Source organism: Cervus elaphus, chromosome 10 (assembly GCF_910594005.1).
Source record: "Cervus elaphus chromosome 10, mCerEla1.1, whole genome shotgun sequence".
NCBI lineage: Eukaryota > Metazoa > Chordata > Mammalia > Artiodactyla > Cervidae > Cervus > Cervus elaphus.
The window spans coordinates 28,021,311-28,043,653 of NC_057824.1; the positions used below are offsets into that span (position 1 = coordinate 28,021,311).

General features: G+C 47.8%; 1 protein-coding gene across 2 annotated transcripts; it reads right to left on the bottom strand.

Annotated features, from left to right (window-relative positions):
- Positions 1-1,312: 1,312 nt before the first annotated feature.
- On the bottom strand, positions 1,313-21,487 carry LOC122701436 (group 10 secretory phospholipase A2-like). 2 transcript variants are annotated; one of them, XM_043914377.1, is made up of 5 exons: positions 21,217-21,487; positions 20,792-20,882; positions 16,839-16,989; positions 15,463-15,569; positions 1,313-1,508 (listed from the first exon to the last, which is right to left on the bottom strand). In XM_043914377.1, the coding sequence occupies exons 2-5, from the start codon at positions 20,868-20,870 to the stop codon at positions 1,366-1,368; spliced, it is 480 nt and encodes a 159-aa protein (XP_043770312.1). In that variant the 5' UTR covers positions 20,871-20,882; positions 21,217-21,487; the 3' UTR covers positions 1,313-1,365. The 2 variants fall into 2 exon arrangements, with proteins under 2 accessions (XP_043770312.1, XP_043770314.1); XM_043914379.1 differs by lacking the exons at positions 1,313-1,508; positions 21,217-21,487 and adding an exon at positions 7,113-7,394 and having other exon boundaries at positions 20,792-21,087.
- Between the last annotated feature and the right edge of the window lie 856 nt (positions 21,488-22,343).

Here is a 22,343-nt window from a genome sequence, read left to right on the forward strand (position 1 = left end):
TCTTAACCACTGGGCCATATTTTCAGATGAAGAAATGGAGGCTGGGTAGCCTTACTGGAGCTGGGGTCCATGCCAGACTCCCTGTCCAGTGCTTCTCACCTGTGCCCCTTGGCCTCCCCACAGTCCTCACCTACTCCCCAAATCGTGCTTCAGAGATGAGTAATGCACGTGCTCTGGGAAGGAGTACCAGGCAGACTTAGCCAAAGCAAACAGGAGAGGCGGGGTGCTCCCTGTTTATCACCTGCAAGAAGAACAGGCAGAGCAGAGTGAGGGACACCCTCTCAGAGCAGGCCCAGGTGTCTCAAAACGAGTGTCTATTTAAAATATTCAGACCCTTTAATGCAAGAGTTCCATTTCTGCAAATCTCAGGGAATAATAAAAAGGTGGGAGAGGGTAAAGATTCACAAGCATCCTCGTTACATCAGTAATCTTTCCTATAAGAATAGGAAATACTGCCCATGTCTGAAAGCTAGCAGTCTATAAATAGTATCTAATAACACTTGGAAATGAAGTTTTCACAGCTTTTTTTTAAAGACACAGAGAAATGGGGGAAAAAGTCATACTGTATGGAGTCTCAATTACATTTTTTTTTTTAATCGAGTGAGGTTTTTAAAAATTTATTGATTTGGCCACACAATGAAACATAGTGGATCTTAATTCCTCAATCAGGCATTGAAGCCATGCCCCCTGCAATGAAAGCACAGAGTCCTAACCACTGGACTACCAGGGAATTCCCTCTCTGACATTTTTAAAACATTGCCTACAAGACTGAGAAGCAGCACACTAAAATGCTAAATATGGGTATACTGGACTGTGAGAATTGGAGTGGGTTTTCTTCTTTATATATTTATTTTCTTTTTTTGTTTTGTTTTTTAGCAATGCTTAGGTACTATTATACTTCTGTAATCAGGAAATAAACTTTAACTGTTAAAAGAGGAGTGGGATATGGGAAGAAGACTTGAGCTAAAAACTACTAGATTTGAACTTCACAAGTTTGGGCAGCGTGTGGCTGGCTTGTTTATTGCCCAGAATCTAGACACATGGTAGGTGTTTGTTCTCTTTTGACTACCTGCCATCAGGAGCAGGTTAGAAGATAAGGCTTAGCCCTTTTTCACAAAGGCTGAATGTCAAAGTGGTATCAAACCCAATACAGTCAGAAGTAAACAGGCATGGGACCTTTGACATTAATCAAACTGGAAACCAAACTGGCTCTAGCCCAAGTTCCGGGACAGGAGAGAGAGCAAACACAAGGGTTGCCGCTTTGACGCTTGGCCTCAGCTCCCTTCTGCAAAGAACTGAATGAGGTTGTTGATGAGCAAAAAGGAGTTTTATTCCCTTGTTCAAAAACATTTCAAGTCAGGCTAATCAGTCACACTTGGGTGAAGAGTTTTTACACAAGAAATGGGGGTAGAAGAGGTATTTAATGTTGTACTTTGCTTGGGCTAAACAGTAAGCAAACTCCTGGTCACACTTGCACATGAGTTCTTGGCATTTGTCCTCCGTTGGTTCTGGAAGAAGTGGAGAAACTGAAGTTAGAACAGGGATTTGCAGAGACCTGAGGATAATCACAAGGGAAGCTAGTAAAGCTGGGAAGAGGAAGGGTCATAAGCTGCATCCAGGTAACACTTTGACAGTTCACCACAGTGATCTCCCTCATCATGACAACTCCCAAGGAAGGTGATATTCAGTCCATCTTACAGAAAACAAAATTGAAGTCACCAGGGTAATGTTTTCAGAGGAGAGGTCCAAAGTCCATACACCCTTTTATAAAACTCTCCTGCATCAGTATTACACTATTGCATTTGAGGATCTAGTTAGACAAGCAGAGGGTCCCTGGGAACCATCCAGGCTTTTTTTATTTTTTGGATCCCTGCTCTGTGTGACCTTACTGTGAAGTTTCTGAGTGAAGTCCTCATTTAAATGGGGGCACTATCCACTTTGCAGGTTTATTATGAAGCCTGGGTGAGAAAGCGTATATAAAGTGCCAGGCAGAGGCTTGCCCCTAGGCATACACACCATCAATGTTGGTTCCACCTGCACTTCCCTGCGTTTTCTCTCCAAGTCTCTTTCAGATGCTCCTTCAAGAAAACAGCTTGTTCCCACAGTCAATATAATACTCAGTGGTAAAAAGCTGAATGACTTCCCACTGAAATCTGGAACAAGACAAGGATGCCCATTCTCGCCATTTCTATTCAGCATAATATTAGAAGTCCTAGCCACAGCAATCAGATAAGAAAAAGAAATAAAGGGTATCCAAATTGGAAGAGAAGAGGTAAAATTGTCATTATATGCAGATGACATAATACCATATAAAAAAACAGCTTGTTTTAGGTAACAATTTCATATTCCATCTCTCCCTTCCATCTTGGGCCTACTTTATACAGAGATGCAAAGGCTGCCACCCAAAGATAAATCTCCCTCTACCTTGGGAATTTTGCTGCTACTGAATCATTCCTTTGGGTTGGAAAGATTTTGTGATCTTCAAGTTGTATCTATTAATCTAGAAGATATAACAGCTCTGGATACATCACCTGCCTTTGACTGTGGGTTTTTAATTATTCACAATATGGGCGGTGGAGCTGGGGGTGTGGGGGGGGGACACCCACTATTAAAGCCTTCCAAATTTCTTCCAGAGGTACAGTAAAGCATGAGGTTGGAGGTAGCCAGCTCAGCCATGGATACAGTTCCTTTGGCCACATCACTGCATCCTTCCCAGGCTGTTTCCACAGGGGCCACATGAGGGTACTACAAGTACCTACTTCTAAGGGCTGTGGGGAGAATGAAAGGAGACGAAGTCAGTAAAATGTAGGGCATACAGCAGGTGCTTATGAACTGCAGCTGACCTCCTTAAGCTGCCAGCTAATCTTAAAGATCCCCTCTTAAAATGCACAAGTTCCTTAGAGATCCTAGCAAGGTGAAGCATGAGAGAAAATTCAGCTTCTGTCTCAGGGCAACACTCAGAGAGCTTGGCAGCACCTGGAGTGATGAACAGGGGCAGGGTTGGGGGATGTCAAGCAGGAGGCAGGGGGCCTGAGGCCCTCTGACCCTGTAATGAACTGAGTTGATTAAAGGTGTTTATCAGCATGACTGCACACAAGGTTTCCCAAACTCAGGCCCATGGCAGCTTCAAAACGATAGCTTTATGTGTGCTCAGTCTATCAGTCTTGTCTGACCCTTTTGTGACCCCATGGACTTTAGCCCACCAGGCTCCTCTATCCATGAGATTTTCTATGCAAGAATACTGGAGTGAGTTGCCATTTCCTTCTCCAGGGGATCTTCCCGACCCAAAGTTAATATTCATGTCTCTTGCATTGCAGGCAGATTCTTTACCACTGAGACACCAGGGATATCTTTAAATCCCCTTTATTTTTAATAGTAAATCAATTTTTAAACTATGATTTAATTATATTAAATAGTATTAAATTGCATTAAATAAATCATCACTGACATAAGTGGAAAATCAAAATCTTATACCACAAACATATAAAACTGACTTAAAAAAAAAGCCAGTGAAGATAAAGTTCTAATATCAAAGTCTAGTTAAATGCTGTTACCCACCTGAAGGCTATGAGCCCCCAGAATGGAGGCTCATAGTTTTAAAAAAAAAGGAAGATTAGCAAGTGTAAGAGAGGTTTACCCTCTCTAGCAGTCAAGACTATCATGCAATTGACACTTCCTCCTTGCCTAACTGGAAAAATTAACAAAGGACTGAAAGGAAAAATCCTTCTCACTAAAATTCATTTATTAAGCTTCTCACACTCTGGGAAACTATTGAGAAGGCAAAACACAAACACCCCCAACTCCAAGAGCCTGTGTTTAAACACTCTGCCTTGGGGGTCCCCTGGTGGTCCAGGGGTTAGGACTCCAAACTTTCACTGCCACGGGCACAGATTGGATCCCTGGGCAGGGAACTAATATCCCAAGCCATGCCGCGTGGCCAAAACAAAACAAAACAAAATTTTAAAAAACAGAACAAAAAATTGCCTTGGTTATAATTAAGTATATTTAACAGAAAAAGTCGAGATGATGGAAGCCTGTGCTAACTGTGCAGTTATGTGAAGGGCTGGCTCCGTGGTCCCCATCTCACCCAGACCTCCCAGGGCAGGGCCACTGGCCCTGGAGGCATGCAGGGCCCTCTGGGGCTCCTGGGCACAAGGCCTTTGTGTCCCTCATTTCTTTGATTCTAGGGAACAGCCTTCCCTAGCCTCCATGAGTTCTCCATGAGTTCCTCCAGCTCCTTCCCTGAGTTCCAATAGGCAGAGTCAGGCAGTCATTAACTAGGGAAGGGAGGAGATGGGAGACCAGGGAGAAACAGTCAAGAGCAGGCTTGGGACAAGGTCCCGTTTTCCTGTCCACAGATCCACACAAGAATGTCTGAGATATTTTGCAGATACGGAAAGGCTTCCAGGTGGGAGAAGTTACCAGTAGTATGCTGCCCACAAGCGCGTAGGTCTCAGGCTAGTTGGACTTGAAGGTTGATGATGTTGACTCCCACTTACCTCACCACCAACCCACCAGAAGAACGTCCTCGAGCTGATCACTCGTCTTTGGACAATTAATATAAAACTTCTCACCATCTTCCCAAGTGGGTTTTGAGGGCATAAGCCTGCTCTGTCCCCCACTTTGCATGACAAAGCAATAAACCTATCCTTTTCTACTTCACCCAAAATTCTGCCTCCAAGATTTGATTTGGCACAGGTGTACAGAGAAGCTGAGCTTTCGGCATCAGCACCCTAACCTTACGGAAGAAAAATCCAGAGAAGGGGCATAGGGACTGATCCCCAGTTCAGCTCAGCCTGATCCCAGGCCTCCAGGCTTGTCTGCCAGAGGGAATAGGGTATCAACTCAGGGGACTCACCTGCCCTTACAAATCCAAGTTTTAAGACGGGATTTTTAAATCAATCAATTACTAAATCTGTCTGCACCAGGTCTTAGTTGCGACATGTGGGATCTAGTTTCCTGACAAGGAATCGAACCCAGGCCCCCTGCATTGAGAGCATAGAGTCTTAACCACTGAACCACCAGGGAAGTCCCAAATAGAGCTTTTTAAAAAAAAACTTTTTTGCTTTATATTGGAGTATAGTCAATTTAATGTCAGTTTCAGGTGTAAAGCAAAGTGATTTAGTTATACATATACATATCTATTCTTTTCATGAAATTAAAAGATGCTTCCCCCTTGGAAGAAAAGCTATGACAAACCTGGACAGCATATTAAAAGACAAAGACATCACTTCGCTGACAAAGGTCCATAAAGTCAAAGTTACAGTTTTTCCAGTAGTCATGTACAGATGTGAGAGCTGGACCATAAAGAAGGATGAGTACCGAAGAATTGATGCTTTTGAACTCTGGTGTTGGAGAAGACTCTTGGGAGTCCCTTGGACAGCAAGGAGATAAAACCAGTCCATCCTAAAGGAAATCAGTCCTGAATATTCATTGGAGGGACTGATGCTGAAGCTAAAACTCCAATACCTTGGTCACCTGATGTGAAGAGCCGGCTCACTGGAAAAGACCCTGATGCTGGGAAAATTGAGGGCAAGAGGAGAAGGGTGCAACAGAGGATAAGATGGTTGGATGGCATCGCTGACTCAATAGACATGAGTTTGAGCAAACTCCGGGAGATGGTGAAGGACAGGAGGCCTGGTGTGCTGCAGTCCAGTGGGGTCGCAGAAGATCAGACACGACTTGGTGACTGAACAACAACAATCTATTCTTTTAATAGAGTTTTTTTAAATTACTTAATTTATTTTAATTGGAGGATAATTACTTTGCAATATTGTGATGGTTTTTGCCATTAATGACATGGGATGCGACTTATATTTAAGAAAAATGAAGGGGTACAAACACACTGGTGTATTTTTTATGTATTGTGCACTCAAAAAAAAGACAAAACCAGAACAGCACCAGACAATTAATCCAATGGAGGTCTGGGTAGTGTCAGTGGGAGTTTCATTTCCCACAACACTTTTGTGGGAAAAGTTGCAATTTGAAACTTTTCTACTTTGAGCCATACAGTACTTTCATCGTGGAAAAGTGATCTCAATTAACCAAATGCGAGGGGCCACTATTTTTAATTTAGTTTACATTACTTGTTAGCCTTAAAATATCTATACCACTCAGGGGCAGTGCTAAGAGGAGGTGGCTGGTGGGGCCTTTGATGGCCCTCCTCCTCCCTAATCTTCACCAGGCCTCCCTTTAGCACCTCCCCAGGTTCTACAATAAACACCATTTACAGTGTTAAATGCCCTTGCAGAGTAAATACTCCTCCAGGACAAGTCCTCTAACCTCCCTTTCCGGCTGCCCGCCAGCCCTTTCTACATATAAATTCTAAGGGTGCCTCAGATACACCAGCTGACCCCACAGTTCTAAGACTCCATGCTGCAAAAACCTCTCACAGATGCACAAGGCCTTATAAACAACCACGGTCTCTGCAAAATGAAGTACATTGGTGCCTCAGACTGGCCATTCTCAGCTGCGGGCCGTTGTGTCCCCACTGGGCCTATGGCAGTGTCTAGAGACATCTTCGGCTGTCCCACGTGGAAGGTAAGAGATTCCTTACCGGCATCTGGTTGGTAGAGACCAGGGATGTTGCTAAACATCTACAATGCCCAGGATGGCCCCCACACCAGAGATCCAGCCTCAAATGTCCATAGTGTCAAGATGGAGACACTGCTGCAGGTGATTGTCAGGCTTTAAAAGAATGAGGCTGGGGCTTCTCTGGTGGTTCAGTGGTAAAGACTCCATCTGCCAGTGCAGGAGACAGGGGTTTGATCCCTGGTCCGAGAAGATCCCAGAAGCCACGCAGCAACTAAGCCTGTGAGCCACAACTATTGAACCTGTGCTCTAGAGCCCGAGAGCTACTGAGCCCATACACCCTAGACCCAACGGTCCACAATAAAAGAAGGCACGGCATTGAGAAGCCTGCCCACCACAACTAGAGAAAGCCCATGCAGCAACAAAGACCCACCAGGGCCTAAAATAAATATATATTTAAGAATGAGGCCAACCTAGATGTTCCAAGGTGTCCAAGACACAATATTAAGTGAAAAAAAAAAATGATGGATGTAACGTGATCCGATTTTTGTTCTTTTTTTAAAAACATGTATTTATTTTATGTATTTTTGGCTGTGCTGGGTCTTCGTTGCTGTGAGTGGATTGTGGTTGTGACAAGCAGGGGCTACTCTCGAGTTGCGGGGCCTTCTGTTGCGACTCTCGGGCTCTAGAGCACAGGCTCGATAGTTGCGGTGCCCGGGCTTAGCTGCTCCAGGGCCTGTGGGATCTTCCTGGATCAGGGATCGAACTTGCATCCCCTGCATTGGCAGGCAGATTCTTAACCACTGGAACACCAGGGAAGTCCTGATATTTATTCTTGTTTGTCCGTTTACACATGCATAAATCTGAAAGAAAACAACATGCCAAACAACAGAAGCTAGTTAACGCCGTGGATGGAGCCTAACTTCCTACATGGCAATGATTCTGGGATGTTTTGATTTTCCATAACAAACGTGGATTAGGTTTGAATCAGAAAAGGCATGGGCATGGATGGGCAGACAGACGGATGGACAGGTGGACAGATAGATAAAACTAATATGTAAAAATTGGTAAATGAACCAGCTGGTACAGGAGCCAGCACTGTTACTGGTAAAATTTCCACGGGCCACACCCTTGGAGCAACATGACCTGGTGGGCTAGGGACTTCTGAGCAAAAAGCCACTGAAGCTCCAAGGTTGCACTGTTCCCGCAGAGTCGGCTAAAGGACAGCTGTCTAAGGATGGGGGACTGGCACAAACACTCCAGCCATTTCCCCTTCCCTCCCCCATCCATGGGAGTCCCCCGGCTCCACCTTCCACTACCTCCACTGTTGTCATCTGTCCAAGGCACCTCTCACCCAGATCCCTGCAACAGCCTCACACGGGGACCTGGCTCCCATCCTTGCTCCCTCCAGCTATATTCCAAGCAGCAACCAGAGTGGTTTGGTTAAAATGTAGATCAGATAGATCAGGCCCCTCCTCTGCTCAGAACATCCCCTGGCTCCCCGTCTCTCCCAGAGGAAAGCTGCCAACACCTTGCGGGATCCCTGGTCCGGGAAGATCTCTCATGCTGAGGAGTCCGAGTGCCCTAGAGCCTGCCCTCTGCAGCAAGAGAAGCCACCGCAGTGAGAAGCCTGTACACAGTGAGAAAGCCTGGCTCTCCTCATCCCACCATCATCACCTACCACTCTCTCCCTGGGTGACTCTGCTCCAGCCTCACCCTCCTCCCGTGCTCCTCAAACCACCCAGACATTCATCGCTACTGCAGGGCCTTTGCACTGGCTGTTCCCACCACCTCTTCCTATGGCTCCTTTATTCCCCAAGTCTCTGCTTCAATGGCATCTTCTCAGTGAGATCTCTCTGACCCCTAGCATTCTAGTGTGAGGATACATTTTGACTGAGGCAAAATTCCCATAATGAAATTTACCATTTGAAAATCTTCAGTGAATTTGCTACAATACTGCTTCTGTTTTATGTTTGGTTTTTTGGCCTCAAGGCATGTGGGGTCTTAGCTTGGTTGAAACAATCTCTGGTTCAACCAGAGATTGAACCCACACTCCCTGCATTGGAAGGCAAAATCTTAACCACTGGACCACCAAGGAAGTTCCCTCAAATTACCATTTTGCCACCAAGTCAGTGGCATTTAGTACATTGATAATGTTGTATACGGAGAAGGAAATGGCAACCCACTCCAGTGTTCTTGCCTGGAGAATCCCAGGGATGGGGGAGCCTGGTGGGCTGCCGTCCGTGGGGTTGCACAGAGTCGGACACGACTGAAGCGACTTAGCAGCAGCAGCAATGTTGTATGATCATCACAAAACATTTTTATCACTCTGAAAGAAACCCCATATTTAAGTCACTTCCCACTTCCCCTCTCTGGAATCCCTGGCAACCATTTAGAGACAGCTTTCTGTCTCTATGGATTTGCCTAGGCTGAAATTTCATATACATGACATCATACAATGTGTGACCTTTTGTGCCTGGCTTCTTTTATGAGCATCGTGTTTTCAAGGCTCATCTATGTTGTAGTATGTATAACTAAAGAATCTGCCTGCAATGCAGGAGACCTGGATTTGATTCCTGGATCAGGAAGACCCCCTGGAGAAGGGAATGGCTACCCATTCCAATGTTCTTACCTGAAGAATTCCTTGGGCAGAGGAGCCTGGCAGGCTGTAGTTGAGGTCGCAAAGAGTCGGACATGACTGAGCAACTCACACTTTCATTTTTCACTTTCACGTATAGTACTTCATTGATTGCTTTTCCAACAAGCACTTATAAAAGCAATTGGCATGGACACTATTTCCTGCTCTCTTTTTAGACCACAGAGCCTTGCTCCTCTGTTTTACACATCAGGGAGCCCGGCACGGAGTAGATTCTCAATAATGGTTGTTGGGAGAAGATAGAAAAGGCATACATCATTTCCAATTCTTGTACAAACCCAGCACCAGAGTTTTATTATTCCCATTCTACAGATAAGGAAAGTGAGGCTTGAGGGATTCAGTAACTTGTCCAAGGCCACAGATCTGGGAAAGACTGTACCAGGATTCCAGCCCAGCATCTCCTGACCCAGTGTCTGTCCCTCCTCTATGCTCCCCACTTCTCCATGAGCAAGAAAATCCTTTGAAAAACAAGGCTTGGTCTCACTATTCTATGGCCTCAGAAGCCCAACAGATTCATGTTATTCAAGAATAATAAAAAAACTGAAAAGGAAACCCAGGTCCCAAGGGTTAAGTTTAAAATAAAGGCTTGCCGGTAAATATTATTATATGCTTAACATTTTTTAAAAATATATTTGTCAAGCCCATAAATGGAAAATGGGCCACACCTGTAATTAAGCAAACAGCTAAGTTCAGAATATCTCCAAACAGAATAAGAGAATATTTTTAGCCGAAAAATGCATAATAGATATTTTGGTTCTCTTCATTCGGTTCAGGGAAAGCAGTTCTGTAAATAGGCACAGCCCCGCTAGCTGACACACTAATGCGTATTTCACAAACACCATTTCTAGATGGTTGTGTGTGTGCGTGCGTGCGTGTGTGTGTGTGTGTGTGTGCGCTCAGTCGTGTCCGACTCTTTGTGACCCCATGGACTGTAGCCCACCAGGCTCCTCTGTCCATGGGATTCTCCAGGCAAGAATACTGGAGTGGGTTGCCATGCCCTTCTGCAGGGGATCTTCCCCACCCAGGGATCGATCCCACATCTCTTGCATCTCCTGCATTGGCAGGCGGGTTCTTTACCATTTGTGCCACCTGGGAAGCCCTTTCACATGGTTAGGGGCAGCAGAACATGCAGGTTGAAGGGAAAAAGAGAAAGGTCTTTAACATATTTTCCACTCAAGATCCACTTCCCCTCTCCACTCACAATGGAAGGGGGCAGTGTGGGGACAGAGAATATGCCCAGAAGTGGGCTTATCATCACCATGTTAGGCAGGTCACTTCTTTCCCTGGGCTTCATTTCCCTGCAACTCTAAGTGAGATGGTTGGATGAGATGATATCTGGGGCATTTTCAGTCCTTGATTGACTGAATCAAGGACTCCATATTAATTCAGCTTTGCTCTATGCCAACTCTTAATGTAGACTAAGAAGACATGGCTAAGAGTCTGTGCATATCTAAGAATATCCTTCTATGTAACCCTTAGTATAGCCTCCTTGCCTCTGTTGCTGCTGCTGCTGCTAAGTCACTTCAGTCGTGTCCAACTCTGTGTGACCCCAGAGACGGCAGCCCACCAGGCTCCCCCATCCCTGGGATTCTCCAGGCAAGAACACTGGAGTGGGTTGCCATTTCCTTCTCCAATGCATGAAAGTGAAAAGTGAAAGTGAAGTCTCCTTGCCTCTAGAGCAGACCAAGTCTGCAGAAGCTGGGGTTTCAGTGAAGAATCACACCAGACCCTCAGTTCTCTCAGGTGGAGGCATTGGGGATCAGAGAGAGGTTCAGATAAGGATGAGGGATGGAGGAGAGACGCGGGAAAAAAGTAGCAACCTCCACCCAGTCAGGGTATCACATTATAAACTCTTTTTTTTTTCATCTTTGCAACATCCATCTTCCAGGTAAGAAAACAGGCTCAGAGATGACACCGATCTAAGGGCCAAGTGATTTTCAACAAGAGTACCAAGACGTTTTAACGGGGACAAAAGAGTCTTTTCAACAAATGGTGCTGGAACAACTGAATATCCATATGCCAAAGAATAAACGTGAACTCTTACCACCCACCATAGACAAAAACCAACTCAAAGTAGATCAGTGACCTAAAGTTAAGAGTTCAGTGAAAAAGAATACATAACTGAGTCACTTCGCTGTTCAGCAGAAATTAACATTATAAATCAATAATACTTCAATAAAATTAAAAAAAAATAAAAGAGTTCAAACTATAACACTGTTTGAAGAATACAGGGGTAAATCTTCATGACCTTGGATCTGGCGACAAATTCTTAGATAGGACACCAGAAATGCAATCAACAGAAGACAAAATTGGGACTTCCCTAATGGTGCAGTGGTTAAGAATCTGCCTTCCAAAGCAGGGAGGTGAGCGTGATCCCTGACTGGAGAACTAAGACCCTACACGCCGCAGGGCAACTAAGCCTTCACACCCCAACTAGAGAGACCACATGCTCTGGAGCCCTAGCACCACATCTCCTCAGCCTGGGCATTCCGGAGCCTACGCGCCACAACTGGAGAAGCCCACTTGCCATAACAGAGACCCAGTGCAGCCCCAAAATCAAAAAGACAAAACTGATAAATCAGGCTTTATCAAAATTAAAACTTTTGTATACCAAAGACATTATCAAGAAAATAAAAAGGCAACAGAATGGTAGGAAATCTTTTGCAAACCACGTAGATGATAGAGTCCAGCAACCAGAATGAGAAACTCTCACAATTCAACAACAATAGGAGAAACTACTCAATGAGCAAGAGACTTGAATAGACATTTCTCCAAAGAGGATGGAAAAATGACCAACCAGCACATGAAAAGATGTTCAACATCATTAGTCATGAGAAAAAGGCAAATCAAAGTCACAATGAGATACATGAATTATCTCCACTAAATAAAAAATTAAAAAAGAAAAATAGCAAATGTTGGCAAGGCTGTGGAGAAATCCACTATACATTGCTAATGAGAATGTAAAACAGTGCGGCACCTATAGCAAAAATTGGTGTGAAAGTGTCAGTCACTCAGTCATATCTGAATCTTTGCGACCCTATGGACGATAGCCCACCAGTCTCCTCTGTCCATGGAATTCTCCAGGCAAGAATATTGGAGTGGGTAGCCATTCCCTTCTCCAGTGGATCTTCCTGACCAAAGGATCAAACCCAGATCTCCTGCATTGCAGGCAGATTCTTTACCATCTGAGCCACCAGGGAAGGGTTCCCCGAAAAGTAAAATGGAATTACCAGATGACGCAACAATTCCACTCCTATGTATATGCCCCCAAAGAAATGAAGACAGGTATTCAAACAAATATTTGTTCGCAAATGTTCACAGCAGCACCGTTCCCTGTAGTTAAAAGGTGGAAATGTAACAGGAGGAAAAGGGGCAGGGCACAACTTTTGAAAGAATGACATAACCCAAGGACACAACATAAACCGATTAGAATCAAATGGGACCAAGATGGCAGAAAAGACTAGACCTTGATCCTCAATCAATCAGCAAGTGAAATGACACACCCAGAGGCGCCATGAGAGTTCCAAGGCCCTGTCAGAAGACCAAGGAGTGGGCAGTGGACCAAATCCCGGAAATATCCACCTCTTCCCCAAAACAGCTGGAATAATCCTCCCACTCATTAGCATGTGAAATTACCCAGCCTATAAAAACCAACCACACCACACTTTGCGGCCACACTCACCCTCTGCGATGGCCCACACTCTGTCTGTGGAGGGTGCTTCTCTCTGAATCTGAATCAATCCACTTCTCACCTATCACTTTGTCTCTCACTGAGTTCTTTCTGTGATGAGACATCAAGAACCTGAGCTTCATTAGGTCCTGAAACCAGGTACGTGGGTTTTGTCTGGGTTTGAGTCCTAGCCACGTGAGCTCAGTTGGTAAAGAATTCACCTGCAATGCAGGAGACCCTGGTTCAATTCCTAGGTCGGGAAGATTCCCCTGGAGAAGGGATAAGGCTACCCACTCCAGTATTCTTGGGCTTCCCTTGTGGCTCAGCTGGTAAAGAATCCACCTGCAATGTGGGAGACCTGGGTTTGATCCCTGGGTTGGGACGATCCCCTGGGGAGGGGAAAGGCTACCTACTCTAGTATCTGGCCTGAAGAATTCCATGGACTGTCCATGGGGTCACAGAGAGTTGGACACAACTGAGCAATTTTCACTTCACTTCACTTCATGTGGGTTCAAGTCCCAAACTGGGTTTTGGCTGGGTTCAAGTCCCAGCATGTGGGTTCAAGTCCCAATCTGAGGTAAATGGTTTCAGAAACAATACAATGTCCTACAATGAATGAATGAATAAACAAAATGTAGTATATACCTACAATGGAATATTATTCAGTCATAAAAAGGAATGAAGTTCAGATACATGCTACAACATAAATAAACCTTGAAAACATGAGGCTAAGTGAAAGAAGTCAGACACAAAAGGCTTATTGTATGACATCATTTATATGAAATATCTAGACTACATAAATCCATAGAGATTGAAAGCAAATTGGTGGTTGCCAGATGCTGGAAAGAGGAGGAATAGGAACTGAGCACTTAAAAGGTACGTGATTTTGGAGGGATGTTGATGAAAATGTTTTGGGAACCCCTGGTGGTCCAATGGTTAACAATCTGCCTGCCAGTTGCAGGGGACACATTACTGGTCCAGGAAGATGCCACATACTACCAAGCAACAAAGCCCGAGTCAAAACAACTACTGAGCCCACATGGCCTACAGCCCTGCTCCACAACAAGAAAACCCACCGCAAGGAGAAGCCTGTGCACCACAACTAGAGAGTAGCCCCCACTTGCCATAACTAGAGAAAGCTCGCACACATCAGAGAAGACCCCGTGCATTCAAAAATAAGTTAAAAAGAAAATGTTTTGGAAATAGATAGAGGTGATGGTTGGAGGACATTGTGAATGTATTACATGTCACTGAAATGTACACTTTAAAATGATTAATTTTATGTTACGCTTATTCTCAGTTAAGAGTAAAAAGAAAAAAAAAGTTATGGAGCCCGTTGTCTGTGCGTTTCATTTCTAGCTCCTCAGATAACTTGGAGTCTCACTGCCCAAGTCCCAGCCTTATCTACATCGTGCCTGTACAATTATTCACATCCTGTTTCTTCCCTTGATTCAGCTTTTTAAACTTATGTGAACAGAAACTGTAAATGGAAAACACCATCCATCAGAAGATAATCCTAAAAACAAGTACTTCATTCCTTTTCTTATTGGTTTGTTTTGAAAACCAGTAAGATTGCCCTGAGGGACAAAATAGTTTTAACCACAGGTTTATTTTTCTTTCAGCTTTACAGGTAGCTAGTCATGTAAAATGTACAGCAGTATCAGGTTATGTAGGAATTATCCTCATTAAATACATGCTGCTTGTGGTTAAAGAGAAGTAACAGAGAGATGACAGATGGATAGATATGAAGGATTTTTTAAAGCCAGAATTAAATTTAAGAATAGAACTGTTTTTGAATAACATTATAAGCCAGAAATCTACTCTCTCTGTTCAAAAGGATCAGGGAGGGTCCCACAGATGTTTTAGCTAAATTAAAACTGACGTTTTCCTAAGTTCACAAAATTAGAAGGATTAAAAGAAAATTGAAAGAGAAATCACTTTCTCATGGGGGTGTTCGGGGTTACTCAGAACTGTGTTCATGTCCTTCCCTAAATCCTGGGCTCCATGAAATTGTGCCTGGTCTTGCTCTTCGGAGGTTCTGTGTTGGGTGATTTCTTCAACAGACCATTAACGACATCTATTAGGCATGAAATGCCATGACACTGTCATTTCATCCTCACCAGAGGCCAGCTTGATTTCCGCCCCCAGTTTACCAGTGAGGAAACGGAGGCCCCAAGAGATCAGGGCTTGGTGACATCACAGAATCTGAATCACAGACCAAGCTGTCAGCCTCAGGCCAGGGTCTGCAAACTCAGACATCCCCTGGGGCCGGCAGGGCTAACACAAAGGGGATCCATTGGACACAGGCATACTCTTCATTCTGATAAATAAATGGGCTCGCTCACCACTCCCATTTTTCTCAAATCATTCAGCCTTTGGACCTACCTTCTGTTTTCCTAGGTTGGACAGAAATATTCCTTTTCCTTAACAAAATCAACAGCACAGGAGAAATGAACTATGGTAATTGACCCTTGGCCTCAATGTCGGAGAGACAATAGGGCATGGTGGAGACTGGGGCAGATGGGAGAGATGGCCCCACCTACAGCGCGAAGCCCCTCTACGCTCCAGCCAATGGCTGCTGCTGGGTGTTATGCTGGGAACTCACCACACATGACTCTCTGATTGACACAATTCCAGGAGTAGGGCTGCAACTTGGGATTGCAGCCGTAGTTCTCGGCATGCGTGTAGCAGCAGTCATGAGCATGACAGCACCTGTGGAGAGCAGACGGACAGACCGAGGGGTGAGTGAGGGCAAGGATGGTCCCTTGGCCATCCTCCTGTGCCATAACTTCAGGAGATCGAGGACCCACAGGGGACGGCATCTTCCGGTCCAGGCTTTGTCCCTGAGAATCCCTGTCCTGGGAATTAATTCCACTGACCCCAGTGTGTCTTGCTCTACCTCTACCTCTCTGCCATGCTCAAATCTGGCCCTTGCCTGCCTAAGTCTCTGAGCCTCTGAGCTCCAGCCACACTGGTCCCTTCCAGCCATACCCTCCCTACCTCCTGATTTTGCCCCCAATCTGCCTCTGCCTGGGAGAACTTCCTGCCCACTCTTCCTGCTCGAGGTCTCAGCCCAAGCACCAGCCCCCACCCCCAGGATGGGGGAGGCAGGCAAATCTCCAGATGCCGTGGGCATGGTGAGAAACACTAGGATGCAGGTGACGGGATTCTGGGAGCCAGAGGGGATGCCAGGTCCAGCTAGGCTTCAGAGAAGACTTCCAAGAGGGGGTGATGCCTGGTGGGCTATGTCTGGAAAGATGTGCAGGAACCAGACACCCAGAGTGTGGGAGGAAGGGCAGGGCCCGCGGCAGGAGCCTTGGTGGCACAAGGCTGGATAGAGACCTGTCAGTGACAACTACATCCTCTAAGATCCGGAAGAGACAATCAACCTTTTGCCCCCTAATCACTCTGGAAATGGAGGTGAGTGGCTCTGGGACCTGGTCTGTAAAATAGGGATCACCATCGGATGGCCGTGGCTGTGGTGGCAAATGAGAGGAGGTCATGGCAAGGTCTAGGCCCACAGTCTGGCACAGAACAGGCCCTTTTCACCCAGCAGCAGAAGGCAGTGATCAGGGGTGTGAATCCAGCCAGGCCGCCTGGGCACAAATCCCAGCCCCCAGCCCTCACTCTGTATGTGGCCCTAAGACAAGTAGATCTCTCTGGGCCTCAGTTTCCTTATCTCTGAAATGGGGTTGTTGTGAGAACTCGAAGGGGCTCTCAGGACAGTTCTGGTGCATAATAAGTCTGGTCAGGGATGTATGATTTTTTTTCAGCTAAAGTAATCATCTCGCAGCCAGACTGAGGGGCACCTGGCACCAAGGTCTGGCCGCATGGGCATGTTGCCCGGGAGACCCTTTGCCTGCAAGGAGCACCATTTGCTGGGGGCTTCGTATCTAAACCCCAACCTCAGCTTTGAGTATTTCCTCATAGGCCCTAACCACCCCAGGCGGTGGGCATCTTAAGCCCCCAGCATGCACTCACCAGTCAATGGCATCCTGGGGCTGGCCATGGCCCCCCAGACCACAAAAGCAGCCGTAATTCAAGTAGACCAAGGCGGGTCGAGGGCCAACACAGTCAATAGCCCCAGCCAGTCCTAAGAGCCCACGTCGGTGCACATGTGACCTCTGGGGAGCTGGGGGTCAGGGAGGGAGACAAAGGTTAGAGGCTGCAGGTGGGGACTGTCCTGGCCTGGGGACGGGCACTAGCCTGAAAAGTGTCTGGAAGACTTGTTGTTCAGTCGCTCAGTCGTGTCCGACTCTTTGCGACCCCATGGACTGCAGCACACCAGGCTTCCCTGTCCTTCACTACCTCCCAGAGCTCGTTCAAACTAATGTCCATTGAGTCGATGAGGCTATCCAACCATCTCATCCTCTGGATGACTATCTCAGGGCTGCATCCTGCTTCTCCTTCTTCCTAGCTGTGTGACCTTGGACCACTCAACTTCTCTGTGCCTTGGTTTCCTCATCTTAAAACAGGGGAATAAGGGGACCTTACTCCCTAGAATGGAATGAGATCATGCGTGTAAATTAAAGGCACACAATGAGCTCTAACTATTATTATCAATATCTTCAAGGCAGCCGTGAAGGAGAAAACAGGTCACAGAGCCACGGCATCTGAAAAAGAAATCATACCTCTAGGCCCTGCACTGGCTGGCCCCTCTTCCTGGAATGCCCTCATTCTCAATCCTTTGCCCATGTTAACTTCAGACACAGTTGGATTGTGGGTTGTGTGTTAAATGTCTGTCCAGATGCCTGTCCTGGGCACTGGACATCAGAGATGAAACAAACAGGGTCCCTGCCATCCTCTACAGGGACCTCCCCGACCCCCTCACCACTGCCTTCCAGATTCTTTGCATCTCCTCTTATTTTCACTGCCTGGGCACAGCTTCCTGCCACACAGGGAGGCCCTGTGACCCCATCCCAGCCATTTCTCTGGATCCTCCTGTTGCTGTGGCCCATAGCAGGACACAATTGGTGCAACTGGAACCCCCGCATCTCACATGGGAGAAAGAGGAGGCTCAGATGGGAAGTACGACCCTTACAGTCACGGGGCGGGGGCGGGGGCACTTCTGACTCCCAATCCAGTGGTTCCTCCTCACCCAATAGCAGCAGGAGAGGGAGGCCTAGGGTGACAGAGGTAAGGGGCATTGAGGAGTCCACTGCTCGTGGTCACGGGTGGTCAAACCCACTGCGACTGGGCATCAGAGAACCCCAGAGCCACTCCTGCTTCTGGTGAGGTCCGAGAGTCCACTCTGGTGTTTGATCAAAAAACTACAATCAGGGACTTCCCTGGAGTTCTAGTGGTTAAAACACTGTGCTTCCAGTGCGGGGGCAGGGGTTCAATCACCGGTCAGGGAACTAAGATCTCACAGGCTGCACACAGTCAACAAGTAGGAAACACACTCACACAATCAGAGCCACAGCGCGGAGAAGCTTGCACTTGAACTTCACCTGGCACGGGCACACACTCCCCAATCTACAGGCAACACCTGTTGTCAATCTCCTTGTCTTGTGGGCTGCTAGTCTCCCATTCACAGATGGAGGGATTGAGGCTAGGAGAGGCAAAAGGACCCATCCTAGGTCCCAGCGTGGGTGACCTGCTGAACAGAAACTTGTTCCCGTGCTGGCCTGACCCCGGGAGCTCACTCCCCACCCACGGCTCCAGGACTGAGAATCCAGAGATTCGCAGTGTCTTCAATCATCGCCCTTTCACATTTTCAAAATCTAGAACAAGATTGTATCATGCTGACTTTTCTTTGAAGAATCCAGGTCAAAATTCAAATTCAATTTTTTATGTTGTTGTTGGGTTGGTTTTTTTTTTTTGTTTTTTTTTTTTTTTTTGGTTTTGTCTGGCCGCAAGGCACAGCCTATGGGATCTTAGTTTCCTGACCAGGGATTGAACCAGGCCCACTGCAATGGAAATTCAGAGTCCTTCTTAATCACTGGATAGCCAGGGAATCCCCTCAATTATGTTTTTTTCTCAGTAGAAAAAGGAGCATATTCATCAAGGGGAACAGAGATAAGTTAAATAGAAACAAAATGTAAAAATGAGTTTAGAGTTAAAAGCTTTGCCCTCCTCTCTGGATGACCAGCCCTCACCCTCACAGGACTTGCCCAGTGCTGCTCCCAGCTGCCCACATCTCTGCCTGCAACCTCCCCAGGCTCCCAACCCCCTCCAGGTAAAGCTCGGGGTCCTCACTGAGCCAGAGGCTCTGCAGGAGCCCACCCTCTCACCCCTCCGGCATCCTCTCTCAACGTGGACCCCACGTGGACCCTATTCCTCCAATTAAACTTCCCATCACACAGTCATATACACCCTGTATAGCAAATGCCCTTACCTCATTCTCACCTAGCTCACTCATCACCTCCTTCTAGAATCTGCCTCCCTGCCATGTGACCACAGGGGCCCTCCTCACCCTTTGCCGCTCTCTGCTCATGGCAATGACCCTCCAGCCTGGACAGATCTCTGCCCTAGGAGCCTCAGGTCCCCTGGCATGAGTGGTCTTTCAAAAAAGGTCCCTTGACCCCTGGACCCACCAAGCCCCATGGAACACTTCCAGTCTAAGCACATCTGGGGACTTCCCAGCGGTCCAGTGGTGTACGATTCTCTGCTTTCACTGCAGGGGGCATGGTTTGATTCCCTGGCTGGGGACTTAAGAATCCGCCAAAAATAAATAAATAAAATTAAAAAAAAAATAACAAGCACATCTGAAAAGACCCCAGTTCCAAACCCATACCCCAAAGCTGTCCCCAGAGGTCCTCCTACCCTGACTCGACCCCGACTCTGGCATCTCAGGGTCCAGGGCTCAGCCTTAGGGAGAACCCGAGCATGGGTGGATGCCCAGCACTGGGTTTGTAACCAAGGCAAACACTCCCTCTATGCCAACTTAGGTGGGGCAGGTCATTCTGGGGGCTGTTTGCTCTGTCTGCCCACAACAGCCTCTGCTGGGAGTGCCAAGGCTGCCCAGGCTTCCTATGGGCCTGAGGATGTGTGTGTGTATGCGTGCAGTGTGATTCTGTGTGTGTGCTTCTGTGTGTGTGTGCTCATATGGGACTGTCTCAGTATTCCTGTGTGTGAGTGTGTGTGAGTATGTTCCCCTCCGTGTGTGTTTGCCTGTGTCTGTGTGTGAGCCTGAGGAGGGCATGGCAGCCCACTCCAGTATTCTTGCCTGGAGAATCCCATGGACAGAGGAGCCTGGCAGGCTACAGTCCATGGGGTCATAAAGAGGCAGATACGACTGAAGCGACTGAGCAAGCATGCAGCATGTGTCTGAGGCCATCCGTGTGTGCCCAGATGTTGCTGGTGGTGTTCTATGCCTATGTGTCTCCTTGCTTGTGATGACCACATATTTCCCTCTGGTATCCATGTACCTAGAAATGGGAGGTTGCGGAGGGGACCTCTCCAAGGGTGATGTCCAGGAGTGGGTGAGAAGGAGACATCACCTTCTTCCCTGGCTCCAGGTAGGGTTAGGCCCCTTCTTCCCCTGTTCCTTTCAACCTCTGGTGTCTCCCTGGTGGTCCCACTGCAGACCCCAGGGACAGACGGAGAGAAAGGTGGGTTCACAGCACCCCAAGTCAGGTGCTGGGGAGGTCTGATCACTGGAGAGGGTGACAGAGGGGAAGTTTGGGGAGAACACAGAGCCCCCCTGGAGAAGGCTTCAGCGTCCCTGGAAGGGGTGAATGAGGCAGGGGCTTTTGGGGAAGAGGTGGAGGTGGGGGAAACACACAGGACTCCCAGGAAGCCAGGAAGCAACGCGCAGGTGGGCTACACAAAGGAGGGCCGGGGACTGTAGGGCTCCTGGGTCCCCTGGAAGGGCTGGGGAGTTGGAGTTCTTGCAGATGGGTGGGGAGGCAGGGTTCCAGGTATCCCGGGGAGGACTGAAGGAGTCCCAGGAAGCCCGGGGTCCTCGGATGGGGGCTCGTCCCTTCACTCACCTGCTCTGAGCCCGGGTCCCGATCCCAGGAGCAGCAGCAGCAACAGCCCTACCGTCGGGCACAAAGGCAGCGGAGCCATCGGACCCGTCGGCTGGAGGCAAGTGTGGAGCGGTCGGGCGGGCCAGTGTAGTCACCCGGCCGGGTCCGAACCCCCTCCCCACGCCCCGCCCGGCCCCGCCCCCGGCCTCCCTCTCGGGAGCGCCCTGGCGGAGCCGCAGAGGCGGCTCGGGGCTGCGGGAGGCGCCTGCAGGCTGGCGACCTCTGCGTCTTGGTCATCTGGATGCGCGCCCGGCCCACAGGGAGAATCCGGCCCGGGCTTTGCGGAGAATTACGGAGAGGCGTTTAGCGCGCGTCGGGTCGCGGAGTCCCTAGGTTCTCGGTTGCTGTTATCTTTACCTGCGAGCCCCTCCCCTCCCGGAGCTCACCTGGGCTTCCGACGGGAGGAGGCGGAGGGGAAGGGGAGGGGCTGGAAGGATCTTAAAAACTTTAGATGTCCCTAAAGCTTGGCCTCCCTGTCCTTGTTCCTTGTTTCTGCAATCCACTGCCCACCGCCAGTCAGGAACGGAGGGGAGCCGAGACTTGCTCAAGGTCACAGAGTGACTTCTGGTAAAAAAAAACAAAAACAAAAACAAAAATGAGCAACAGCGGTGGGAAAGGGGAGCCCGGCTGCAGCTGCGTCTCAGCAAGCCCCCCACCCCGGCTCCCTCCCAGCCTCAGGCTCTTCATCTGGTTGAGGCATTGAGTCCTCCAAGGGGCCTCAAGAGGCCAAAAGAGGTACACGTAGGTGCTCCGTGTCGAAAATAGATGACACACGTCTGTTCCCCTTTGTTCCCGGTGATAGCCCTACCCAATTAGTCATGACTGATTCTGAGAGCCGAACTCCTCCCCAAGCCCTCGGAAAAATAGTGGCAACTAAGGTGACCTCGCATGTCACCTGCTACGTGTACTAAGGGCGTCGGGTGCACGGCTGTACCTCAGACCCCTGATGTTCTCATTTTCACAAGAAGAAAGTGAAGCTCAGAGAAGCTAAGAACCAAGAAGTTGGGGAGCCCAGGTTCACATTTATTTCTACATGGTGCCAAACCCCTGTCTGCCTCCCTGGAGGAAAACCTGAGCCTCCGGGCATCCACCTGCCATACTCTGAGGTCACTCTCCCCTTGCTTTGAGGAGTGAGCTTCTCAAAGCAAAACCGAAGTCTCTCCTCTTGAACACCCAGCACTGGCCTGCCTGGCATAAAACAGGTATCCAGTTAAGGCTTGTCCAAACAGATTATGGGTTTCAGACTCTCGAAAACATGGGATAAAAAAACATTTTTCTTTCTTCTGAAGGTCTTCATGAGCAATGGAGAATGAAATATCCCACATAAATCTAGGGAGAAAGACTTCTGCTTTCAAGGAGCTTCACAATCGATATGCATGGAGGAAAACTCATTTATACTGTTAGAAGCGTTAGTCGCTCAGTCGTGTCCAACTCTTTCCTATCGTATGGACTGTAGCTCGACAGGCTCCTCTCTCGATGGGACTTCCCAAGCAAGAGTACTGGGGTAGATTGC

Coding starts and splice junctions, on each gene's coding strand:
- LOC122701436 (XM_043914377.1), bottom strand. CDS start 20,870: ATGGCTCCGCTGCCTTTGTGCCCGACGGTAGGGCTGTTGCTGCTGCTG. Junction 15,570..16,838: donor CCCCAGGATGCCATTGACTG/GTGAGTGCATGC, acceptor TGCTCTCCACAG/GTGCTGTCATGCTCATGACT. Junction 1,509..15,462: donor CAATCAGAGAGTCATGTGTG/GTGAGTTCCCAG, acceptor CACTTCTTCCAG/AACCAACGGAGGACAAATGC.